General features: G+C 31.0%; 1 protein-coding gene across 1 annotated transcript; it reads left to right on the top strand.

The window, feature by feature from the left end:
* The first annotated feature begins 6,754 nt into the window (after nt 1-6,754).
* LOC100259499 (disease resistance protein RPV1) lies at nt 6,755-15,577 on the top strand. Its single transcript, XM_010666907.3, has 8 exons — nt 6,755-7,282; nt 7,364-7,997; nt 9,207-10,284; nt 10,431-10,766; nt 10,875-10,977; nt 11,065-11,636; nt 11,710-13,215; nt 13,291-15,577. The coding sequence occupies exons 2-8, from the start codon at nt 7,495-7,497 to the stop codon at nt 13,750-13,752; spliced, it is 4,560 nt and encodes a 1,519-aa protein (XP_010665209.1). The 5' UTR covers nt 6,755-7,282; nt 7,364-7,494; the 3' UTR covers nt 13,753-15,577.
* Nucleotides 15,578-16,925: the final 1,348 nt, after the last annotated feature.

Genomic DNA, 16,925 nt, shown 5'->3' with positions numbered 1-16,925 from the left:
AAATATTGTAAATTCCCAAATAGACTTTTATTCCAAAAAGCATCAAAGAATTGTTGTGAAAACTAGTTTCAAAAACTATCTTTTGAGAATGAGTTTTAAAAATATTCCCAAACTGACTGTTAGTATCCATTTGAATACACTTCTTGTGTTTTATTTTTAAATTAGAAACGTTTATATAAAAGAACAACTAGTACAAAGACTTTAAAAATCACTACTGATTTATCTTAAGCATTTAAAAATCACTTAAGAAATTTTAAAATTTAAGATAGTAAAAGTATTTTCATACCTCAATTTTTAAACCATTTTTAAAACTATCACTTTTTCAATGTAAATCTTAAAGAAATTTTATATCTTATATAAAATTTACTACTATTTTTTAATTTTAAAAATATAAAATAGGAATTGTATCCAAACAAGTACCGAACAAATTTTAGAATGAATTAATTATTAATATAGAGATTCAAAAAATGAAAACCTGAATAGATTTCATACAAGCCTTGGAAAGAAAAAAAAATTAAGATATTGAAAATTTAGAAAGAAAAGAAAATTTTGCATTTTAGGTTAGTTTTCACCATCGTTAGGGTTGGGTTGGTACTATGAAATTATCCTAAACAAAAAAGAAAAAGAAGCAATATTAATATCCAATTGATTATGAGACAAACATGAACTATAATGGAGTAAAATTTGATTATATTAGCACGCTATCTTTAGTAAGCTTGATTGTAGGAGGTTAAACCCTAGTAAGTGGTCCCAAATTTCTAAGGGTAAGACTTACTAACTATTTGGGTGGAAGCACAATTGAAGACACTTTACACTTCTTGTAAACAATTTTGAAATTAATGTTTTTTATGAGTGTTCTCGGGAATTTTTCTCACACCTGGGAAGAGCTGGTAGCTTGTTTTTGGAGTGGGGGCTGGTTTCCGAAAGAGCCAAGTTGCATGAGACGTGTGGCAGACATCACCATCTTGCCATGGTGGTCATTAAGGATGACATCTTCGCCGAACCAAGAACAATGGAGCCGGTAGAAGCTTGCAAGAAAGCTAAGAGAGGCGGATAAAAGAAAAAAAAAAACAGAGCAAGGGGGAATGTAGAGAAGAGGTCTGAAAGATTGACGGGAGAGAGACGTGGGGAAGTGGAAGGAAACCCTTTTTTTTTTTTTGGAGAGTAAAAAAAAAAAAAAAAAACAGAGCAAGGAAAAATAAAGGGAGTTGAGTGGAAAATTGGTGGAAGTTTGGAAGATAAGCGGGGTCTCTACGAATATTCTGGGAAAATGAGCTTTTCAGGTATGGTTTCTTTGTGCATTTCTTATTCATTCTTCCCCATTATCATTGGTTTTTATCATCTCTTCCTGTTGCCTGAGCATCATTAGTTTATTTTGTTGCAACTGAGCTGTGTTGAATCCGAGTTTACTTTCATGTTTGCTCTGTTTTGGTTGTTTCCTGGTTTTTTGGGCTTCTATGATAAATAATCATTGTATAGATTTGTTTTTGAGCTCGAAATTTTATTAATCATGTTGTTACTCCCTGTTTCTTCCATCTGTTCTAGATCTTTTGATTAACACATGAAACATGATCTAGTTCAAGTGTTTGATTGCTTGTTTGCTTTTCTTGAGGTTATACTCTGTTTTGTTTGTATTTTTCTTCCTCTATTGATGGAGGATTTAAGGTCGGAATTTTAAATCCATTGGGTATGGGGGTGACGTAAGAGGTAACTAGTTTATGTTAGTGATGAGCACGTGGCAACATTTGATCCTGTGGAAGCAACACCCCACCAGAAACAGAGTGCCATATTCCACTAGACCAACAATCCATTGTTGAATACCAAACTCTTTCCACTTCCTTCCCGTCTTTATAGCTCTCTGGTGACTCCATTGAATATTGTTCAAGATTAGCCACCTTCTCTCCCATATCCACACCATTACCCACTTCCCATTTGATCACCATAGCCATAGTCCAATTGGTAGATGTGTCCATGCATGGCGCTACTTCCACTCAGCATGAAAAGGAATCCCATGGTTTAGTGCATCGAGTCACCACACATCTTGATAAAAGAAAATCAGATATTACTCACCTCGTTACAGAAGTTGAGGATTTAATATTGAAAGATGAATTCTGAGGAAGAGAGCGTGAGCCTTGGCCTTCTCAAGAAGAAAATGACGAAGTTCGCTAATGAGAAGGATTGGGATCAGTTTCACAGCCCATGGCTCTGGTGGGGGAAGTTAAGGAGCTGTCAGAGATATTTCAATGGAGAGGAGAAGCGCCAAAGGAGTTGTCGAACTGGAAAGAAGAGGAGAAGCAACACTTGGGGAAAGAGCTCTCGGATGCTCTTCTATACCTTGTGAGGCTCTTTGATATTTGTGGCATTGATCTTGGAAAAATTGCGCTTCGCAAGGTTGATCCCAATGCCATCAAGTACCTAGTTTCCAAAACCAATCTCTATAATGAAAGCTCTTAGAGCCATTGATGGATTTTCTTGTTTAGGAATCACTTTATGGCAGTAAAATCAATAGAGGACTTTTGGTGGGCCATCCTTGGAGCATATATGCCCATATTCCTTTTTTGATCCTTTATGCTCACACGTTTTCACAAATTATTTTTTTAAAATAACTTTCAAAATTCCGGATTTTCAATCACTTCAATCTTCAAATTAATTTTTCAAAATTCCAATTTTCAAATTTAATTTTTTTAAAGATTCCATTTTCAAAACTCCATTTTTTAATTTAATTTTTCAAAACTCCAATTTTTAAGTTTAATTTTCAAAACTTTAACTTTCCAAACTATAATTCTTAAATTTAATTTTCATAGTTCTAATTCTCAAATAATTTTCAAAATTTCAATTTCTTTCAAATTTAATTTCCAAAACTACAATTCTTAAATTTAATTTTCATAGCTCCAATTCTCAAATAATTTTCAAAATCCCATTTTTTTTCAAATTTAATTTCCAAAACTCCAATTCTTAAATTTAATTTTCATAGTTCCAATTCTCAAATAATTTTCAAGATTCCAATTTTCATAATTTAATTTTCAAAACTTCAATTCTCAGTCCATTTTCAAAATTCTAATTTCTTTCAAATTTAATTTCCAAAACTCCCATTCTTAAATTCAATATTCAAAACTCTAATTTCCGAAACTCCATTTTCTTTCAAAAATTAATTTTCAAGAAATCCAATTCCTAATTTGATTTTCGAAACTCCAATTTCTTTCAAATAATTCTTCAAAATTCCAATTTTTAAATATAATTTTCAAAACTTCCATTTCCAAATATTTTTCTCAAAATTCCAATTTTTAAATTTAGTTTTCAAGACTTCAATTTTTAAATAAATTTCAAAATTCCAATTTTCTTTCAAATAGTTTTAATTCCACTCCATTTTTCAAATATTTTTAATTCACAAATTTTCTTTTATTTTCAAATAATATTTTGTTTTCCTTGATTTTTTTTAAATAAGCATGAAGACAATTTTCATAATTCCAAAATAATGAAATTATTGGGATTAATTCATGCAAAATCAATTGGGCTTTGGTGGGAGCCCCACATTCATAACATTTCTTTCAGAAATAATTCAAGTGAATTGCATGATTGATATTGTTTGATTTTGATTAGTTTTGTGTGAGATATTTTATACTTATCATTGTGCACTAACATTGTCTCCATGATAGTGTATTATTACTTGTTGCTAAGGTACGATCTCACTCTCACTTTACTTATTCTTACGCATGATTCGTTTTATTATTTGATCATTTTTTTTATATCCATTTATTTCCTAGTTAATTGCCACACTTGTTTCGCCTTTTTTAGTAGAGACCCATTTTTAGGGACTTAGAGGGGTGCTATGGTCTTTACCGTACATTTCCAATAAGTAACCTGACCCCCGTACCCGACTTTGATTTTCCACAGACTGTCTTTTCCAAATAAGGAGTCACACTGAAGATTTTCTTTCTTATTTTGTTTTCCCTTTAAAAAATAAAACAAAAATAAGTGGCAACTCCAAGTCTTTTTCTAAAAATCAATTTTTCAAAAAAAAAAAAAAAAAAAAAAAACGAGTTTGCCATCGAGTGGGAACGCATTGAGCGAAAATACGGGGTTCACATTTATCCAAACAAGTTTACAATAAGCTCAATGTCTTCCTATAGCTTTTTTATTCCCACTTTCTTCCATGAAATTCTGTACTCTACGTGTTATAAATTCGTACTCAGCCAACAAAATTGTAAAATAAGTCAATGCAAAAACAAAAATAACCCAAATGTAAATATCTAAAAATGTACAAAATTCAAATAAATATTTAAACCCAAATTCAAACTTCCAATAAATTTTATTAATTAAAAAAAAAGCCTAAATTAGCAAATTTAACCCAATGCAAATATCTCACACGTCATAGGCCCTAGTATAAAATTTTCAAATTAATAGTCAAAATATAAGTTGAATTAATCAAACTCAAAATATGATAAATTAAAATAAATCCCATTAGGCCTAACTTTAATATCCCATAATTCAAGCCTAATTCAATATACAAACCTCCACAACCAAAATCAACCCAATTTAATATGTAAACCCACATAAAAAATATACCACAATATTATATCATGTCAAATTGAATAATTAAAATGAACACAACCATATAAATATCAACTAATCTAGCCCAAATTAGAAAATTCTAAATTAATTCATCAACAACAAATTAACCAAAATTTCATATTAATTAACAAAACCCAAATTTCATATTAATTCAACAATCCAAATTTTATAAATAAAAAAAAACAATTATTATTAAAATCAAAGCAAGAAAAAGTAAAATAAATCAAAATGAATTTACACTTTTTTAGAGACCACGGGGGAAAATTGGGGCTTGCCGTGGGAGAAATAAATAAAAATGAAAATGAAAGACAATGAGAGAGAGGTGATTGTTGGAAGTGGCATCGGTGTCATTTCGTCGGTGTCACGTTGCTGACAATGGCACCGACATCACGTCGACGACAGTGGCGCCGACATCACGTCGACGACAGTGGCGTCGGTGTGGTGAGGGGAAAATGAAAGAAAAATGAAGAAAAAAAAAAGAAAAAAAAGAAGAAGGAAAGTGGGGAGTGGGTGGTAGTCCAAGGGAAGAAAAAGCGTTTTTATGGGGAAAAAGAAGTGGAAGAAAAGAGAAAAAATTTGGAAAAAAAAAGGGTCGACTGGTGTGTGCACTACAAGAAAGAAAATATCGGGATATATCGGCGATATCAGATAAAGTGGATATGATATACAGGTAAGATATATCGTATGACGAAAATATCAGTAAATATCGATAAATATCGGCAATATATTGGTAATTACGAATATATCGGTGATATAAGCAAAATATCGGCCCTAAATGAGAAAAAATCGCTGAAATTTGAGGGATATATTGGATATATTGGTAAAAAAAATTAAATTATTATAAATAAGTTAATTTTATTTATCTTATAATTAAATTTGTATACTAATTAAATATAAAACAAATATAAAATCATAAATAAAATTATTAATATTTTTAAATAAAAATATGTTGTATCAAAATGTACCAATATTTTTAAATAAAAATCATAAATATATTTAAATAACATAATTAGTATATTTGCAATAATTTAGTTTAAAATTAATTATTTTATTTTATTTTGATATTCAAGTGTAATAATAGTATATTGAGAATAAATTAACTTAATACATTTTTAAATTAGTATAACATTGAATTTAAATTAGTACATTTTTACAATTAATTAATATATTTTTAATAGAGGTAAGTAAATTAATTTAACATAATAATATATTTAAATTACATAATTAGTATATTTGTAATAAGTTAACTTCATAATGAGTCAACACTTACAAAATTCACATTTCTTATTAGCCGACACTATATAATTAAATTTAACATCGCAAATCATATCATACATATATTAATTTCTTCAACAAAATAACTTTAAAATGTCTATTATACTTCTAATTTCATTTTTAAGAATTTTTTCTTATATTTTCATAAGTTTTGATGAATTTTTGGTCTATCGATATTTTGTGTTACAATATCCGTCGATATATTCGATATATCCGTAAAATTCAAGTACCGATATTTGAGTGATTACCGATATTTTTATCTTTGGTGTATTATGAGTGGGAAGGGCTGTAGGGAGAAGAAAGAAGAAGAAAAATAAAGAAAAAAAATGTAAAAATAATTATAAAATAGAAATAGGAGATAAGGGTATTGTCGTAGGAATGGGGTATAAGAGGAGAGAGAATGAGGGAGTAGGTAGAGTGTTGGGGAAGCGAATGAGAGAGGAAAAAAAGAAAAAAAGAAAAGAAAGAGTGGAGTGTGAGAAGGGAAAGAAGAAGAAAAAAAAGGAGAAAAAAAAGGAGAAAAAAAATGAAAAAAATAATAATAAAATAAAAAGAGGAGATTGGGCCATTGGGGTAAGGGGATTAAAAATGAGGGTACGAGATGAAAGAAATGGGGGAGTAGGTGGAGTGGTTGGGGAAGGTCAAAAGAGAGAGGAGAGAGAAAAAAAAAGAAAAAGGAAAAGAGAAAGAAAAAATAAAAACATAAAAATATAATAATAATAAAAACTAATAGTTATGGGAAAAAAAAAGATATAATGAGAATTTAAAAATAAAAAATAAAATTGGGTTCAAAATCAATCATAATATCCAAATATGAACCAGTGGAAATAAGGGATTTTGCTAAAGAAGTTTATAATATTTATTTTAATAATCAATTGATTGGTTTTCTTTTTTTTTTTTGTGTCCAGAACAAAACAATCTTTAAATGAGAGTTTCGATAGCATCAACACGTGGATAAGTATATTTTAGCTTACAAAATGAATCAGAATTCTTTCAAAAGAGAGAAAAAAATGTCTTTCATAGAGAGACCGATGGCTACTAAGATAGAGAAAAATATTGACTTTTAGGCACCTTCTACCGGTATCTGAATTTCTTGGAAAGATGGTAGAATTTTTCCATCAATATCTATAAGAAATAATTTCATCAAAATACTGGAGAAACACCAATATATTAGAATTCCTTACCTCACAATTCTTTCCACTAGACAAAGACAGCTCTGCCATCCACAGCCTCTTCTCTCTACACCTCCTTGACTGCAGTCTCCAACACAAAGGGAATGGAGTAGGAAGCTTCCCTAACCAACAGCTTCACTTCCTTCCCCAAAATTCAACCACACCTATTTTGCGGATTCCACTCAGAACCCAGTTCATCCACTGCCGCCTTAGCACATGACGGCAACTGTTTGGCCGGGTCCTTGATGTTTATCTCCAGATAGGTAAAATATGTGTGTATTCTTCTCTTAATATTTACCACCTGATCAGGCCACCAAATTTTCCTTTTGTTTTTTTGTCTGCAGATAAGATTTTCTGCTGCACCTGGCCCCTCCCAGCTTGGCGTTTTGTTCATTGTGAAGAGGCCTGGGGCCAATAGTCATTGAGCATCCATGGATCCTCTCTCTTATTTTCTTTGATTCCAAGCAATCCAAAAATGGCTTCTTCCAGCACCCGTAGAGCCTCTTCTTCTACTTCTTCTATTTCTCGTACTTATGATGTGTTCTTGAGTTTTAAAGGCGAAGACACTCGCAGAAATTTCACCGATCATCTTTATACCGCTTTGGTCGCATGTGGAATTCAAACTTTCAGAGACAATGAAGAATTAGAGAAAGGAGGAGATATTGCATCTGATCTCTCAAGAGCTATAGAAGAATCAAGGATTTTTATTATTATTTTCTCCAAAAATTATGCTTACTCCACATGGTGTTTAAATGAACTTGTAAAAATCGTTGAATGCATGAAGCAAAAGGATATAATGGTTCTACCAATATTCTACCATGTGGATCCATCAGATGTACGAAGGCAAAGGGGAAATTTTGGAGATGCACTTGCCCATCATGAGGGAGATGCTGATCAACAAAAGAAGCAGATGGTACAAAAATGGCGGATTGCCTTAACCAAAGCAGCAGATCTATCTGGATGCCACGTGGATGACCAGTAAGTATGCTTCTCTTCACCTCCAATTTAGAAATTTTATCCCACTTTATTTATTTATTTTTCTTCATTTTAAAAACCTCTTAAATTTCATTCTAAACTAAGCGAAATTGTCAATAACTTTTAGGTTATGTTATTCTCGAAAAGTGTTGAGGAATGAAAAAAAATATCGAAGAAAATGATTTTCTTACATTTGATTATTTTATGAAAAATAAAAATAAAAATAAAAATAAAATAAGCATTTTTATTTTTATAAATTATTTAAAAATAATTAAATACACTTAAAATTAACAATCTATTTTTTTTTTTTTTTATCATTTTTACTAAGAAAGCAAATAAAAATTTAAAAACTCATACTGAAAAAAAAAACCATAATATTATCAATTTTTTTTTTAATTTCTTAAAAGTTTCTCAATTATAAGAAGTTAAATAAAAGATAATTTAATCTAGGAAAATAAAATATGAAATTTGATTTTTTTTTAATGAATACTTTGAATAATCTACAAAACGGATCTACTAAAATAAATCTTTTTATTTATATTATATTATGGGTCTCAATTCATTTAAAAAAAACAAAAATTTAAGTGATATCTTCTATTCTTCTATACATATATAATAACTATTTATTTTAAGATCTCCATCCATGAGTTAGTGAGATGCTATAAAATATTTAAATGATACCATTGTAGATCAAATTTGTAACATAAATATTATTTTCTCAAAAGGCTTTTCACTCTTAAGAATTCAACATTTGAAGCTTTTAGTATTCATTCCTCTCGGGAAATGCAAAATTAATTAGCAAACTAGGAATGAAGTCCTTGCAACATTGATAAGTTGATAAAACCCAAAGAGAAGCAAAATTGAGGGATCATAAAGCAACTTATTTGTGACATGAAAGGTGAAAGAAGTCATTTGAGGGGAGTCCTAATACTTTTCTAAACAATGCTCCAACTAGTAAGTCTCACTAGATTGGGCTGCTCAGATCACAAATAGAAAGTTGGCAACTTAGCATATTAGCAGTTTGAGACTTGCAAGATTGGAAGCTTAAGTACATACATGTGGTAAATAGGCTTGAGTCCTTTCTTTTACAATATCCCACTGCTAGTAATGCTGGAATGTTGGACATGCATCACCATATATGATTAAATATATTTTACATTTATTATATTTTACAACTCATTCTGACTCATCATTGTAATTTATAATTGGCAGGTATGAGACTGAGGCTGTCAATGAAATTATTAATAAAATTGTTGGAAGTTTAAATTGTCAACCCTTAAATGTGGGCAAAAATATAGTTGGAATTAGTGTTCATTTAGAAAATTTGAAATCAATGATGAACACTGAATTGAATAAGGTGAACGTGATTGGGATATGTGGAACTGGTGGGATTGGTAAAACTACGATTGCCAAGGCTATTTATAATGAGATCTCATATCAGTATGATGGTAGTAGCTTTCTTAGAAATATGAGAGAAAGATCCAAAGGTGATATACTTCAATTACAAAAAGAACTTCTTCATGGAATCCTAAAAGGAAAAGGTTTTAGAATAAGCAATGTCGATGAAGGAGTTAATATGATAAAGAGGTGTCTCAATTCTAAAAGAGTTCTTGTTATTTTTTATGATGTAGATGATTTGACACAACTAGAATATTTGGCTGAAGAGAAGGATTGGTTTGATGTAAAAAGTACAATCATCATTACCTCTAGAGACAAACAAGTGCTTGCTCATTATGGAGTGCATATATCATATGAGGTTTCGAAATTTAATAATAAAGAAGCAATTGAACTCTTTAGTTTGTGGGCATTCAAACAAAATCTTCCCAAGGAAGCTTATAAAAACCTCTCATACAATATGATAGAGTATGCTGATGGCCTTCCATTAGCACTTAAACTTTTAGGTGCCTCTCTTTTTGGAAAGAAAATAAGCGAATGGGAAAGTGCATTATATAAGCTAAAAAGGATACCTCACATGGAAATTAACAAGGTACTTAGAATAAGTTTTGATGGACTTGATGATATGGATAAGAAGATTTTTTTGGATGTTGCATGTTTTTTCAAGGAGAAGGACAAATATTTTGTTTCAAGAATATTAGGCCCTCATGCCGAGTATGGAATAGCAACTCTAAATGACAAATGTCTCATAACTATTTCAAAAAACATGATAGATATGCATGATTTAATACAACAAATGGGCAGAGAAATTATTCGTCAAGAATGTCCTGAAGATCTTGGAAGAAGGAGTAGAGTATGGGATTCTGATGCATATCATGTGTTGACAAGAAATATGGTAAGTGTCAAATGCAAGAACTTAGGTTATCTGTGCATATGCAAACTTCAATATTATTGTTATTGCTTTAGAAATTAACCATTTGTATAGTTCAGTTAAGTTTTATGCATCTTGTGTTTCGCTTATTCTTGACTTATATTTTTTAGGGGACACGAGCAATCGAAGGACTATTCCTAGATATTTGTAAATTTGATCCAATACAGTTTGCTAAAGAATCTTTCAAACAGATGGATAGACTTAGATTGCTCAAAATCCATAAAGGTGATGAATATGATCTCATATCAGTATTTGGTAGCCACCCTTATGAAAAGCTATTTTATGAAGACTGCCTTCCAAGGGACTTTGAGTTTTCTTCTAAGTTAACTTATCTCCATTGGGATGGATACTCTTTAGAATCATTGCCAACAAATTTTCATGCAAAGGACCTTGTTGAACTCATATTAAGAGGCAGTAATATAAAGCAACTTTGGAGAGGGAACAAGGTATTGTTATTATCATTTACTTGTACTTTTTTATATTAATTTTTAATGTTTATGTAAAATTATATATTGAATTTTCTTCTTCTTCCTTTTTTTTTTTTTTGGGTTCAGCTCCATAACGAGTTGAAGGTTATCAATCTCAATTATTCAGTGCATCTCACTGAAATCCCGGACTTCTCAAGTGTGCCAAACCTGGAGATTCTAACTCTAGAAGGTAATACAATGGTATTTAAAAGGTTCATGGATCAGTATTAGAGTGATTAAAACTAACTTTAGTTTCTTCCTGCCTTGAATTGAACAGGGTGTGTAAAACTGGAGTGTCTTCCAAGAGGCATTTATAAGTGGAAATACCTTCAAACTTTGTCTTGCCGGGGCTGTTCAAAGCTAAAGAGATTTCCGGAAATCAAGGGCAATATGAGAAAGCTAAGAGAGCTTGATTTAAGTGGAACAGCTATAAAAGTGCTACCATCATCATTGTTTGAACATCTAAAAGCTCTTGAAATTCTCAGTTTTAGAATGAGTTCAAAACTCAACAAAATCCCTATTGATATTTGTTGCCTATCATCATTGGAAGTATTGGATCTAAGTCACTGCAATATAATGGAAGGAGGAATTCCCAGTGATATTTGTCATTTATCATCACTGAAAGAACTAAATCTGAAATCGAATGATTTTAGAAGCATTCCTGCTACCATCAATCAACTTTCTAGGCTGCAAGTCCTTAACTTAAGTCACTGCCAGAATCTTCAACACATTCCAGAGCTTCCATCGAGTCTAAGGCTTTTAGATGCGCATGGTTCAAATCCTACTTCATCAAGAGCCTCATTTTTGCCAGTTCATTCTCTGGTCAATTGCTTCAATTCGGAAATTCAGGTATCTATGATTTTCATGTCACTGACTTTACTTTTTTTTATGCACATTTGATTTACATGGTGCTTTTGTGCAGGATTTGAATTGCAGTAGTCGGAATGAAGTATGGTCCGAGAATAGTGTTTCTACCTACGGCAGCAAGGGAATTTGTATTGTTCTTCCTGGAAGTAGTGGAGTTCCAGAGTGGATAATGGATGATCAGGGTATAGCGACAGAGCTTCCTCAGAATTGGAACCAAAATAATGAGTTTTTGGGATTTGCTTTGTGCTGTGTTTATGTTCCACTTGATGATGAATCTGAGGACGTATCCGAGAATGAATCAGACAATAGATCTGAGGATGAATCTGCTCACACCTCGGAGAATGAAATAGATGATAAATCTAAGAATGATTCTGTGGCTGAATTGTCGGAGTATGTATTTACGCCCTCTTGTCGTCTGAAATGTTCTTTGAAAATCTGTGGTGATAACATTACATTGGTGGATCTTCCCCTATATGAATCTAGTTGTTTTTGCTATGACCAAGATAATGACAGCGTATCACGTCAAACGTGGGTGATTTGGTATTCCAAGGCAGCCATTCAGGAGTGGTATCCCTCTGATCAATGGCCTTACATTGTACCTTTATTTGAGGGCTTTTACAATACTTTTAAGAAAGCCTTTAAAGTGGAGGAGTGTAAAGTCCGCCTTATATACTCCCAAGACCTTCCACCGACGACACAGACTCAGGATGCGCATGCAGATGTTAGAAGGTGCAGTGAATGCCAGCAAGAGGCGACATGCCGATGGCGTGGTTGTTTTAAGGACAGTGACATGAAGGAGCTACCCATTATAGAGAATCCCTCGGAGCTTGATGGTTTATGTTTGCGGGATTGTAAAACCCTCAAGAGTCTGCCAAGCAGTATTTGTGAGTTCAAATCCCTTACAACTCTCTCTTGCTCTGGCTGTTCACAACTAGAGAGCTTTCCTGAAATCCTGGAAGATATGGTAGTCTTTCAAAAGCTTGATTTAGATGGAACTGCCATAAAAGAGATACCCTCATCAATTCAGCGTCTAAGAGGGCTTCAATATTTGAATCTGGCATATTGCGAAAACCTTGTGAATCTTCCGGAAAGTATTTGTAATCTGACATCTTTAAGAACTCTCATTGTCGTTTCCTGTCCAAAACTCAACAAATTGCCAGAGAACTTGGGGAGATTGCAATCTCTAGAATACCTTTATGTTAAAGATTTGGATTCAATGAATTGTCAATTGCCGTCTTTGTCGGGTTTGTGCTCCTTGATAACATTACAACTGATCAACTGCGGTCTAAGGGAAATCCCCAGTGGTATTTGGCACCTATCGTCACTGCAACATTTAAGCCTCAGAGGGAACCGGTTCAGTAGCATACCAGACGGGATCAACCAACTTTATAACTTGATTGTTTTCGACTTGAGTCATTGCCAGATGCTTCAACATATTCCAGAGCTTCCATCAAGTTTAGAATATCTAGATGCCCATCAATGCTCATCACTGGAAATTTTATCAAGTCCCTCAACTCTACTCTGGTCTTCTTTATTCAAATGTTTTAAATCCAGGATTCAGGTATGATTTTCATAAATAGCATTTGACCTTCTGTTTTTATAGAGACAGAAGATTTATACTCTACTTTCTGTGCAGGAGTTCGAAGTTAATTTTAAAGTCCAAATGTTTATTCCTGGAAGTAATGGAATTCCAGGGTGGATAAGCCACCAGAAAAACGGGTCCAAAATAACAATGAGACTTCCTCGGTATTGGTACGAAAACGATGACTTCTTGGGCTTTGCTTTGTGCTCTCTTCATGTTCCACTTGATATCGAAGAAGAAAACAGGAGTTTCAAATGTAAATTGAATTTCAACAACCGTGCATTTTTGTTGGTGGATGATTTCTGGTCTAAACGCAATTGTGAACGCTGCCTTCATGGAGATGAATCAAATCAAGTGTGGTTGATATATTATCCAAAGTCAAAAATTCCGAAAAAATACCACTCAAATGAGTATAGAACCTTGAACACTTCATTTAGTGAATACTTTGGTACTGAACCAGTGAAAGTGGAGCGGTGTGGATTCCACTTTATATATGCCCAGGAGGATTATGGATAGAATCATCTCACCATGGTACAAGGAACGGTTCTTCTTGTGGGGATTTGGGCGGTCAAGATACCAATGCTTGTGACAACGCACCAGGCACTGACCACAACCATCCACCAATGATGTACGTTGATTCAGAGAAACCCAATAGACCAGAGCCCCTGGGTGGAGCCACACCATAAAAAATGATTCGGAGAAACCCAAAACCAATCTCTTTTACTGGTATCATTTCGCCTTCCTTTCTCTTTCTAATTTATATGGGGGTAGAATTTCTTTATCATGTTTATTTTTGTTGTGTCAACGAAACGTTAATACAAATGTATTATAGAAAAAAGAAAGATAAAGGTAAAACAAATCACACAAAACATAAGGTTTTAACGTGGTTTAATCAATCATATCTGTATCAATGGATGTGAGAGAACATTCCATTATATGATAGAGAATATTAAAGGAAAAAAAATACAAAAATAAATATAACTATTGGGTCTCTTTGTATCTCGACCTTAAACCAATAATCTTCTTGCCCTATTTGGTGTTTCTTCCTCTTTCATATATCTACACCTTAATGAGTTCTTTAGTTCCATCAAGTGTCCTTCACTTTTCCTCACATCTGTATACCATGTCTCTTTGATAACTTTTTCCATTCATGATCTAAAATATTTATTGAGATATTTTCACTAGTTTTCCTTATTCTACAAAGAATCTAATTAAAAACACATATAAAGTTAAGGAAATATTTTATATAATATTCCTTTTACAATAAGAAGTACATTTTAAGTAGGAATTTGAAATAATTTTCCAACTATTCCTCTCAAGGTAAACAAAAGTTTGAGATTATTTTAGGCAGTGCTCTTATCCTCATATCTAGAAGATTCATCTCAAGGTAAACAAAAGTTTGAGACTATTTCAGGGAGTGCTCTTATTCTTGTATGTAAAAGTTAAAGCTCTCCCTTTTTTCATATTTTAAACCAAATATTCTCCAATTACTTCACCTCCGTTAACCATAAAATTGTGGAAAACCTTTCTCTTGAGTTGATCATGGTATATATTTTAAAATTTTTAGTTGTCTTATGATTGAGAGAAGCAAGATTTAAGTCCACAAGCGTGAAATCTAAAACTCTTTTTGTTCAAGTACATTTTTATTAAGGCTTGTTTTTTAGTATTTTGTAAGTCAATTTGATCCTTTTATTGCTTTTGAAAGATTAAAACTTTTGTTTAAACAACTTTAATGCAGAAAATTGCACAATCTATTGCCTTTACCCTAAGTTTGATTGATATCTAAATGCAGAATCTCAAGCAATCCAAGGGAAAAGCTTAGCTGGTAAGTCAAAGACTCAATTGGTCACACATATATACATGTATCTAGTTAATTTCCAATTTGATTTAAATTGTAATTAAAAATAATGTATAGCCATGGTTACATTATGTCCCCATCTATAGGGTTTGATGAACTACAATTAAGTGGGGGAAAATTTCCTGCACACTTGATGCAGATATAGCCATATAGGTTAATTTAATCATTCTTCTTTTTTATTTTCCTAAAGTAACCAAACAAGAAATTTTCTTTTTCCTTTCTCTTTTTAATATGAATTTTAGGATGACCACCATCATCCTTTCATCCCAAGGCTTCATCAGAAAGACAAGGGTAAGTTTTTCTAAAATCTCTACAACACGGTGTTTGTGGATTGTGGGCTATTTGTGGGCTTTGAATTTGATTTATTTTATGTGGCCTTGGATTAATTGAGCTTTATTACAGTCATTTGGGCCTTTGTCCTTTGTTATTTTAATTCTAATATTTGATTGGGCTCAGCTCTGCTTTTGGGCTTGAGTTGTTGGATATCATGTTAGTTTTATTCCATTTGGGCCTCAGGCTTTTTTTTTTTTTTTTTTTTTTTTAGGCTTATTGATATTTAGGTTTTGTTGTTGGGCTTCAGTTTATAAGATTTTCCTTTGGGCTTTGGATTGTTGGATTTTTTTTAGGCCTACATTATTGTTTTGAGCTATTATTATTTAATTCTGGGCTTTCTTCTATGGGTTCTATTCATTTTTCTTTAGTATACTGGTTTGTGATTCGTATATGCTTTGATTATTTTATTACTAGGGTTGAAAGATTTGCATTAATGGATTCATTAAATCGATTTAAATTAGTGTGTTTTTTTTAAAAAAAAATTTATGTTCATTTATAGAGATTCCAATATATTTTCATTTTATTTTCAATTCAACCTATTCTTTTTTTTTTGGTCATTAAGTTTGTAAATACTAAATACAATAAAATCTGAATTTTTTTTTTTTTTGTAAAAAATACTGAAAATCCTTTTTGAGATAAACCTATAAAAAATCTTCTTTTTTCTTTTTTTTTGAAAAAATTAAAACTATAAAAATCAGTTTTATAAATAAAATTGAAAAAAAAAACTTTTTTTTTAATAAAACTGAAAAAAAAAATTTAAATAAAATTGCAATGCCCCCTTTTTTAAAAAAAGATGAAATAAAATCAATTATTTTAAATAAAAAAATTTAAAATCAATTTTTAAATGAAAAATAAAAAAATATTTTTTAATAAAAACTATAACAACTTTTTTTTTTTTTCTAAATACAATTCTAAAATCATTTTTTTGTAAAAAAATAATGGCTTTTTTTAATAATAAAACCTTCAAAGCATTTGTTTAATAAAATAGTAAAACTTAAAAAATAAAATACAATTGAAAAACCTTTTTTTAAATAAAATTTAAAAAAAAACCATCTGTCCTACTAAAAATTATTTTCTTATAAACAAACTGGATTGAATTTTAATATTTTTATTAATAAAAATTATAAAAATCTTGTTTTCAATTAAAAAAAAACCCTTTAATAAATTTGGATTCTAAATAAATTTGGATTTGAATACCTCTTATTTTTTAAATAACTTTTTTTTTTTAAAAAAAAAAGAATAAATAATAGTAAAACTCATTTTTAAATAAAAATTGGATTGAAATATCTTTTATTTATTTATTTATTTTGTAAAATAATTTATGAAAATCATTTTTCTAAATAATTAGTAAAAATAATCTCTTGTACATAAAATTAGATTTGAATATTGTAATAAAAATTTGTAAAAATATCATTTTTTAAATGAAAATTGAATTGAAATATTCTTTTGTAAATGAAATTTGTGAAAATCATTCTTTTTCTAAAACAAAATAAATAAA

The sequence above is a fragment of the Vitis vinifera genome, chromosome 18 (assembly GCF_030704535.1).
Source record: "Vitis vinifera cultivar Pinot Noir 40024 chromosome 18, ASM3070453v1".
NCBI lineage: Eukaryota > Viridiplantae > Streptophyta > Magnoliopsida > Vitales > Vitaceae > Vitis > Vitis vinifera.
Note: the sequence above shows the minus strand (reverse complement) of the source record. Positions and strands in the feature narration are given on the sequence as shown.